Consider the following 10733-nt stretch of genomic DNA (forward strand, 5'->3'; position numbering starts at 1 on the left):
TTACTATAATGTAACCTCTCTTTAGCCTTGAACTTCATACAAGGCAGAGTTTAAATTAGGTGAGGCCCAACTGGATTTCAGCACTCATGCATTTTGGGGATGGACATAATACGCGTATGTCAATGACCAGAGTTGTAGTGGTTTAGCAGAGTGACGCTCTCCTCTGGCGGAGAGCAAATAGTCCCATTGGGTTTAGCATCTGAGTCACAGTAGGGATGGCTTCTTCCCAAACCTTGCAGTGCAGATCTGTTACCTTTGTTTATAAGACAAAAGTGACTTTCAAGGTTTTTAATGTAGATGAGTCAAGTGTGTAACTCAGTAGCATTTAATTGGAAAGGTTACCCACACTGAGCCCACACCTGCATGAAACTCTCATGGCATTATCTCTCAAATCCCTAAGATTAAAAGCCTACCCCAAACACATTCAAAGCCAACCTAGCATTGGTAAGCTAGTTTCCATGGTCCCTTTCTGCAGCTTTTACTCAGAGAGGACAACGGGTCTGTCTGGTTTGTTTAGGAAACATTGTGTGAGCATTGTCTAAGCTCTCAATATTGTTGGTCAAAGCTCTGCTGAAGTGGAGCTCAGTTATGTTTGCTTAAAACAGGAATTTAAAAGACTGAAATGTCACCATTGTTCGTTTAGCCTGATCATACCTAATGCATATTTCATTTTCTTTACAGCAATATGACTGTTAAAAGAACCACCCCAAGACAGGACCAAAATCTTCCTTTATTTCATTGTAATTTATATATTTTACTTGTATTAATTTGTAAAACTTTGTACTAGTGTATCATACTCCTTATATTCTACTTTTATAAGTGTGTGTAAAGACTAGCATCTTCACGTGATGTCAGTGTTTGAGCTTAGCAAACGTTTTTGTTTGTTAAGGACTGAGAAAATAAGCCACACTTGAGGTAATTTATAGACTGAGTGGCAGTCCTCAGTATATCTGAGGTAAACTCTGGCTTGAAGTATTGTTTTTGAAAAACATTACAAACATTACATTCCAATTACTATTGTATATACATGTGCTTGTGTTTATTAAATGGAAGATTTCTAGTTGCTTTTTTTAAGATCATGAAGGAGAAAATCCAACAACTTGAAAAGATGTTTTTTTCCACTGTTTATATGGTGTTTCCCATTCATATGCCTACAAATGTCTAACATGAGGCCTCTTTGAACTATTTCGGGCTCTGGGAGAAACAGGCCTGTCCCCAGAGCGGAAGGACTGACTGAGAATGCTCCAAGCTAAATGAGTCGGTCAAAATAGTGCTCCTAGTTGCCTCCAGTACTACCAGATCCTCAATTTTTGTAACACGTGGAAAGCTTTTTGTCCTTCCAAGACAAGTCTTAAGGATCATGTATTTAAAAAGAGAAAGGCCTGGATAATTGTACAGGAAGAAAGATGGGAAACGGAATAAAACAGTTGATCAGCACCATAAGAAAATGGCGGGGATGGGGGGTAGAGGGGAGGGGGATACTGAGGAAATAACCCTAAATCTTGTTTGTTTAAATACAACAAAATAAAGTATTCACTACCACTTTTTTTCTTGTTCAGTGTCATTGTCCTTTGTTTAAAGTTCCTCCTTTTCTCTCTATATATATATATATATATATATATATATATATATATATATTCCCCCCCCCCAGCTTGCAGGATGTGCAGCCCCTATTGCTAGGGGCTCTTCTGGTTTCTTTATCCTACTTTTTCTTTCTCATCTTATCCCTCCTTTTCTATCTTCTAAGACTATCCATGCATTATCATTGCTAAGCTATCCCTTGGGCTCATCACCTCAGTTAGGTAACTTTCCTTTCTGCTGGGTGCTGCGGACATCAGGCTCCTGGGGAAGGTAACAGACATTTTTTTCTCTTGCCTTTTATATGTGTCGTATAGAGTTAGGCTCTTTCAAGTCACAGCACCCCCTGGTCTCTTGGGAATTGTCTAAAGAAATGTTCTGTTGTGCTGTTGTAAGATGGTGGAGCAAAGGTATAATGGCCACTGTAAAGAGAAGGTATTTATCTCTAGTTGTCAAGCCTTACTAAAAAAAAATATTTATGGCTGTATTTTAAGGAACACAGAGAATCATCAACTATTGGGTCGTCAGAAAAGTCATGACATATTTTTCTATGTTTTTCATTGCAAAAATCCATCATGACTTTTCCGATGACCCAACAGAAGGCTTTGATATGCTTACTAAGGACAGTGAGGTTGGTCGAAAGTCATAGCACGAAACCAAAAGTGAAATGAAACCTGCGACACAGAGGTGGAGCTGGTTTTGTGCACATCTACATCTCTACAGGTGTTTATTTCCCTAGGCAACCAACAAGCAAGTTAATAAAGAAGCTTTCTGGCTGTTAGCAGAGTTCCTCCTGCCTGTAAGGTGGCCTGCAGTGGTTTCCTGACCAAAGGGTCCTAATCTTTTTCGTGCCCCTGTCCGTCTGGCAGTCTGGCGAAGCCTACAGACTCCTTTGAAGAATACTGTTTAAAAACACATAAAAGAAAGTACATAGGGGTGGCCAGGTGGCTCAGTTGGTTAGAGCACATGCTCTTAACAACAAAGTTGCCAGTTCAACTCACACATGGGATGGTGGGCTGCATCCCCTGCAACTAGATTAAAAATGGCAACTGGACTTTGAGCTGAGCTGCCCTCTCCACAACTGAGATTGAAGGACAACAACTTGACTTGGAGCTGATGGGTCCTGAAAAAGACACATTGTTCCCCCCCAAAATACATCATTCCCCAATAAAGTTTAAAAAAAAACCAACAAGAAAAATTACATAAGATTACAAAGTAAATCAACACATTAAAATATCTTATCAAAATATATTTGAAAATTATAAGATAGTTTGTCTTGATAGCCAGCTCTACCACATCAACACCTGTAGACAGAAAAACAGTGATCAGGTATGATCTAGCAGTGGTCGAATGAGTGGGTCAAGAACTACTGTATTTTGCAATACGATTCCAATTGAAATGAAATTTTGAGATACCTGCAACAATTTTAATGTGATACAAAAATAATATGCAATTTTGTGTTGTTGTTCAAACCATGATCAGTATTGCTGATACTATGGATTGTTGCATGCAGTCATAATAAAGCAATACTAAATTTTCATTACAGGTTAATAAGAAGAATGACATTTTTTCCCCATTCAAGTTCAACACCCATTCTCACAGATATCTATCCATGTGCCTCTTGGGAGTTCTTGGACACCAGGTTAGGAACCCTTGCAACAGAGAATCCAAAAAAGAAGCATAATAATCAGTTATAAGCACCTTGTTTTCCTAAATGTATCCTCAAAGGAAATGGCAATAATACTTATTAATTATGATAGTAATAACAGCAACCATGTATTGCATTCCTTCATTATGTCAGTAATTGCACTTAGTTTCTACACATATTATTTTACGGAAACCTCTCAACAGCCCCTAGAATGTGGTGCTTGTCTCCATTTTATAGTCAAAGCTCAGAGAGGTTAAGTAATTTGCCCAAGGCCCTATCGTTAGCAAGTGAGAAAGCTATGATTCAAATCCAGGTAAGTTTAATGTGAAAAGACAAGTTTTTCCAGCTCCTCTCCTCTGCCCCTTCTACCTTCTCTGTCATCCTCCCCAGGTGCTGGGATCTTACCACCTCCATCACTGACTCAGCCACTCCACCTACCTAAGAGGGCTTCAACAGGTTCCCTGTGACCCTCAGTCATCCCTGTCTCAGAGCCCAAATTTGAGTGACTCAGACTTTCCCTTGGTTTGCTAATTCTTTCATAATAGACATTGCCATTGCCCGGAGGAAACAGCTTACACAAGTTACCATCTGTCCTAGTTTATTGGTATTTATGGCTCACACTCTAGGTCTGTAATATTCTAAACCCTTCAATTTGGCTGGAAATTCCCTCAGGGGTATTGAAACAGCTCATTATCAACTGGCAACATACATGAATGTGTGTGTGCACGCACATGCACACGCGCACACACACACACACACACACAGCGTGCACACATACACATATACACACATTTTCCTACTCTACAGCAATTTAAAAGAACAAACTATTGCTACATGGGACAATTTGGGTGAATGTCACAAATAATGGGAAAGAAATCCATCTATACTGTCCCCACAATTTTGACACAATTCTAAACGTCATCTCAACTAATGTAGCTAAATCCTTAAAACAGAGAAAGGGGTGGCAAGTCTCTTTACGCAACATTTCCCACACTAGGTTTTTCTAGGAGTAACACAATAATAGTTCCTGGAGAGGGGCAGTTTCAAGGTGTATATATTCACAAGTTGCATCTTGCAAGTAGAAGACTGTCAAGCATTCCACTTGCTAATTCTCACCACACCCCTCTCTGTCACATGTGTACAAATATTGATGCATATGCAGGGCTCAGGGCCAATTGCAATGGCCACTAGAGTCTCAGATGTCGAAGATGCTGAGAAGGGCCTGAAAGCAAAACCAAAGTAGCCAGGTTGGGATCTCTCCGAATACCTAACTCCATATTGTTTAAGGCAACCCCTTGACGAAAGCCGTGATTCTAAAACTGCAGTCAGCTGTCCCGATAATCTCTGGCACCTATTACATTTTCAACCTTTTTAAAAAAATTTTAACCTATTATTTAAATCACTTTTTTACATTAGTAAAGTGTGCACAAAAATGTACACCTCAGTGAATACTTTACATATGTTTATACCCAGGTAACCACCATCTACATCAAGTTATACTCGTAGGACTTTTCCAGCACCCAGAAAACTCTCACATCCTCTCCCAGGCAATATGCAGTGCACCACCATTCCACACACCTGGAATAAATATGGTTCTGATTTCTATCACCATAGATTAATTTTGCCTGTTCTTGAACTTTATATAAATTGATTCATAAAGCATGTTCTCTTTTGTGTTTGGTTTTTCTCACTAAACATTATGTTCTTGAATATTGGCTCCCAAAATCTCACCAGAACAATTTGTTAATAAAAGAAAGCTGAGTATGCTGCTTACTGCCATCAAGGAGGATGTCACCTTGAAAGAACTTTGGTAGTGTGTTGGAGGAGGAAGGAATAAGCTGAATTTGAGATTTTGAATCTGGTTTAAGGTGAATCTTCCAATGTGAAGATTTGAATAGGATTGCTAAGGATTATGTTGTTTAGTGTAAGTGGGAACAGCAAGGCAAGGATTTTGAGGTGAGAGGTTCAAAGACTCTTGAGATATAAACTGTTGATGTTTTCTAATGAAGAGATGATGGGCCTTTCAGGAAGTTTCTATAATGAACAATGAAGTTATTTGCCTGGAGAAGAGTATTCTAGAATAGCAAAGCTATGCTAACAAAGACTACAGAATAATAAAATTGTGATAATGTAGACAGTAAGTTGTGGAATGACTTATGGTTTCAGTTTTCAGTGTCCAAGCTGGCAGTGGGGGTGGATGGTTTCAGTTTGCAATGTTTTTGAGATTTATGTGTGTTGTCTCATGTGGCACTAGTTTGTTCTTTTCCTTGTTGTATAGTGTTCTGTCGTTTGAATACATGGTGGTTTATTGACCCATAATTTGATTAATGGATATTCTGGTTGTTTCCAGTTATTGCATCTCAGGAAATATGTTGTAGTGATCATTCTTTTTATTTATTTATTTATTTATTTATTTATTTATTTATTTATTTATTTATTTATTGGTGCATTCAAGAACTCATTGGTGTTGGTTTGTTTGTTTTTGCCTTGTTAAGGAATCAAACTGCCAGTGGAGATTTTTTGGTTGTGCTTTACTTAGCATCTCAATGGGCTCAGAGTTTTCCCCTGGCCCAGCACCCGAAAGGCTTGGCTCATGTCTTCCTGCCTGAGAGACTGTCAATCACTCACTGGCTCAGTATTTCTGGATTGCCTGTTGTGTGCCCTGCACCAGGGGCCAAGGACACAGCCGTGAACAAGATTTTCCAAGCTCCATGAGGCAGAGTCCTTGACAATATTGTTCACTATGGTACCCCAGCTTCTAGAACAGTGCCTGGCATGCAGTAGGTGCTCAATAATCAGAAGTCCACAAACTATGGCCCATGGGCCAAATCTTGTCTTCTGCCTGTTTTTGTAAAGCTTTATGGGAACATAGCCTTGCTTATTTGTTTACATATTCTCTGTGGTTGCTTTCCTGCTCAGGCAGAACTGAACGGCTGTAACAGTGAACATATGTTCCACAAGGCCTAAAATGTTTACAATCTGGTTCTTTTCAAAGTAAGTTTGCTGACCTCTAGTCTAGTGGGCCACTTGCCTAGATAAAAATTGATACTTCTGTTACAATGGAAGAGGAGAAGAATGGGTATTTGTGCTATTTTTAAGATTTTTATAGAAAGATTCAAAGGTAGTTTTTTGAGACGTATAGAGAAAAAACATTGAACTTAACTTGTCTACTACCCAGCTAGAAAAATGGATACTAGGGAATGTATTAGTTTCCTAAGGCTGTCGTAACAAAGTACCACAAACTAGGTAGATTAGAACAACAGAAATGTATTGTCTCACAGTTTTGGATACCAGAAGTCCAATATCAGGTGTCAGCAGGACCATGATGATGCTAAGGAAGGATCTCTTCCAGGCCTCTCTCCTAGCTCCGGGTAGCCTCAGGCATTCCCTGGCTTGTAGAAGGCCATCTTCTACCTGTATCTCTTCATGCCATCTTCCTTTTCTGCATGTCTGTCTCTGTGTCTAAATTTTCCTTTTTTTCTAAGAACATCAGTCAGTCACATTGCATATTGACCTCATTGTAACTTGATTATCTCTCTAAAGACCATATTTCCAAAAAAGGTCATATTCTGAGGTACTGGGTATTAGGAATTCAACATATCTGTTTTGAGGGGACACAATTCAACCCAGAACAGTTGAAGAGATACCCGTCTCTGTCTGGGACTTCATCAGTATCTTCTAAACTAAACAGATGCTCCATGAGACACCCTTGAAAAAGTCTGGGATCTAACGCACACAATACAAACCCTCCTGAACATTCACCATGCACATTAACATTTCAGAAGCTCTGAGAAATCTTGTTGAAAATTTTGTTTAACTCAAAACTTGCCAAATTATTTAACTATCAGAATCTAGGGCTGCCACTTTGGAAAGAAAGTGAACAGCAGATGAGAATAAAAGCACAGAGCTGGAAACAAGGTAAACTCATTAAATGGCAGTAGAAGATAGATGCTAGAGGAATCCTTCAATGACAACCAGTTTAGGATGAAAGAAGAAAATTCTCAGTATAATTAGTTACTGTCTGTTCAATGTACAGATACTTAGATGTGCTTTATTCATATCTTCTGCTGTCAAAAAGGTTTACCACCCTTGTGGATCTTGCTGCAATTCTCGAGGGGAGCACTATGTGTCCTTTAAGCAATCTAGCTCCCTAGGTTTGCAGGTGCAGGTCCTGATTTCTAATGTCAAAATTTTGGAGAAAAAAAAATTCTATTGTAGTTGTCTTGGTCTTCAAGTGGGAGACTTTTCTGTGTGGGAAAGACAACAGAATTGCAGAGATATAAGACATTTCATTTCATCACGTACTTTAGTATCCAGCCAGTTCTCTCATCAACTCCATTTCTGAATCCCAATGTATTTATCTTGGGGTGCGCTTGTATGTGAGTATGAGCAGTAGTATATGCAACCTAAGATCCTCTGCAGTGGTTGAAAAGCAACTTCCATCTGCATTTGCCATACATCCCCTTGTACATGGGTATAGAGGTATGGGGGACAAGGACATGTCATGGATGTGGGGCAGGCAAAGCTTGAGGTTGGAAAGAGGCAGAAATGAAATGACATATGAGTAGCCAGCTTCTGCAAAAGCAAGCTGGGTGACTCACTATTTGGTGTCTCTAGCTAGAAGATCAGGGTGGCCTATGAGTCAGGTAATTAGTGAGTGATTGGGTGTTTCTTTGTCCCAGGGAAGCAGTACACTACAGGCAAACATGTGTCTCAACTCGTATAATGAAAGAAGTATTCATGTCCACATGATCAAGGCTCCCTATATAGGTGAAGGCATCAGGATTTGATGGTTTGTGGAGTTGTGCCAGATGAGAGAACAAGGCTCAGGTATAAAGAGAAAGAATGAAAAAGTGCTACAGAGGCTCCTGTGACCCCCCCTGAGCACCACGCTTCTCACGGCTCCACACCTGCCACCCCCCTGCCAGCTCTGCTTCTGAAGGTGAAGCAAACTAACCAGCTTCCATAGACCAGAGCTTGGTGATTCTCTCCAGTTGCCTTTTTGAAGGTTCCTCTTTTTTTTTTTTTTTCCTTTTGAAAGTCATTCCCCTTTAATACCACAGGAAATTAAATGACTGCAGGACTCTTATTTGATGAGCACATTTTAGTAACTAAAGAATGATAGAAATTTGAATAGCTGAAGAATCATAAAAAGAGTGCTGGGTCTCACTCAAGAACCCTGGATTTGGGTTATCACTGTTTATTTTATTTTTTAATTTTTTTTTGTTTTTTAGCTGAGCCATCCTGCCACCTGTTGGCAGCTCAGCGGCAGCTCAGCTCGGGCTGGACTCGAACCGCTGTTGCTCAAAGCTCATGGGTTATCACTGTTGATCTTGGACAAGTTAGTTTTCTCTCTGAGCCTCAATTTCTTAACCTGTAAAATAGAAATAATAATAATATCTCTAACTGCCTAGCATTAATCTGATTAAATTAGATCCTATATAAAAATTCATTGGAAAGTATAAAATTTTGTTTCAGATACATTGTTTTGCCCATTAAAAAATATAAAAACAATAGTTAATTCTTGCCTCATCTTCCTCTTCCTTATCCAAGCCGTGAACTCTGGGATTCAATAGCCACTCTACATGTAAAGAACTCACATATTTCTTCTTCCTTTTAACCTTTAGAAGAGGGGTTCTTAACCCTGTCTGCATGTTGCAATTACCTGGTAACTACAGACTAATATCTCTCATGAACACAGATGTAAAAATCCTCAACAATGTATTAGCAAATCAAACCCAACAATGTATAAAAAGTATTATACATCACAGCCAAGTGGCATTTATCCCTTGTATGCAAGGCTGGCTTAACATGTAAAAATCAATTAATGTAATCCATCACATCCACAAACTAAAAAAGAAAAAAGTCACATGACCATATCAACAGATGGACAAAATCTAGCACTCATTCATGATTAAAAACAAACAAACAAACAAACAAAAAAACTCATCACACTAGGAATAGAAAGAACTTCCTCAACTTGATACAAAACATTTACAAAAAATCTACAGTTAATACCATACTTTATGATGAGTAACTAGAAGTTTTCCTGCTAAGATCAAGAAAAAAGCAAATATGTCCTTTCTCACCATTCCTTTCAAAATCACACTGGAAGTCCTACTTAATGCAATAAGACAAGAAAAGGATATAAAAAGTATACAGATTGGAAAGGAAATATAAAATTTTTTGTTCATAGATGACATGATAGTTTCTGTAAAAAATCCAAAAGAATCAACAAAAAACTTCTAGAACTAATAAGCAATTACAGTAAGTTTACAGTATACAAAGTTAATATACAAAAGTCAATTGCTTTCCTATATACCAGCAATGAACAGGTGGCATTTGAAATTAAAAACAAAATGCCATTTACATTAGCACCTAAAAAAGTGAAATATTTAGGTATAAATCCAACAAAATATGTACAAGATTTATATAAGGAAAACTATAAAATGCTGATGAAAGAAATCAAAGAAAAGCTAAGTAAATGGAGAGATATTTCATGTTCTCTATGATAGAAAGACTCAATAGTGTCAAGGTGTTAATTCTTACCAACTTGATCTATATAGATTTAATCCAATCCCAATCAAAATAATAACAAGTTATTTTGTGGATACCAACAAATTCTATACTTTATATGGAGAGCAAAAGACCCAGAATAGCCGATACAATATTGAAGAGGAAGAACAAAGTTGGAGGACAGAAGCTGCCTGACTTCAAGACTTACTATAAAGCAATAGTAATCAAAACGGTGTGGTATTGACCAAAAAATAGACCAATAGATCAATGAAACCAAATAGAGGGCCCAGAAATAAACCCACATATAGTCATCTGATCTCTGACAAAGGAGCAAAGGCAATACAATAGAGCAATGAGAGTCTTGTAAACAAATGATGCTGGAATAAGTGGACATCCAGGAGACAAAAAAGAAAAAGAATTAACTCAAAATGGACCACGAACCTAAATGTAAAATGCCAAACTATAAAACTCCTAGAAGAACACATAGGAGAAAATCTAGATGACTTTGGGAATGGCAATGACTTTTTAGATACAACACCAAAGGCATAATCTATGAAAGAAATAATTGACAAGCTAGATTTCATTAAAATGTAAAACGTTTGCCTTTGTGAAAGATGCTGTCAAGATAATGAGAAGACAAGTCAGAGAGTGGGGGGAAACATTTTCAAAAGACTCATCTGATAAAGGACTATTATCCAAAATATATAAAGAACTCTTAAGTCTGAACAATAAAAAAACAACCTGATTTAAAAATGAGCTAAAGACCTGACCAGACACATTACCAAAGAAGATATTCAGGTGGCAAATAAGCATATGAAAAGATGCTCAACATCAGATGTCATTAGGGAAATGCAAATTAAAAGGAAATACCATTACAAGCTTGTGAGAATGGCCAAAATACAAAACACTGTTGAGGATGTGAAGCAACAGGAACTCTTCATTGCTGGTGGGAATGCAACTTTGGAAGACAGTTTATCAGTCTCTTAAAAAG

The 10733-nt window shown here is 38.1% G+C and overlaps 1 protein-coding gene across 1 annotated transcript in view; it reads left to right on the top strand.

Moving 5' to 3' along the window:
* The window catches only part of TM4SF1 (transmembrane 4 L six family member 1), a 7338-nt gene extending 6316 nt beyond the window's left edge, over nt 1-1022 (top strand). Inside the window, exon 6 of the mRNA XM_019630704.1 lies at nt 682-1022. Coding sequence (XP_019486249.1) covers nt 682-696 — 15 coding nt within the window. The 3' untranslated portion in view covers nt 697-1022. The remainder of the gene's footprint in view (nt 1-681) is intronic.
* The last annotated feature ends 9711 nt before the right edge of the window (nt 1023-10733 follow it).

This window comes from Hipposideros armiger, unplaced genomic scaffold (assembly GCF_001890085.2).
Source record: "Hipposideros armiger isolate ML-2016 unplaced genomic scaffold, ASM189008v1 scaffold_936, whole genome shotgun sequence".
NCBI classification, from domain to species: domain Eukaryota; kingdom Metazoa; phylum Chordata; class Mammalia; order Chiroptera; family Hipposideridae; genus Hipposideros; species Hipposideros armiger.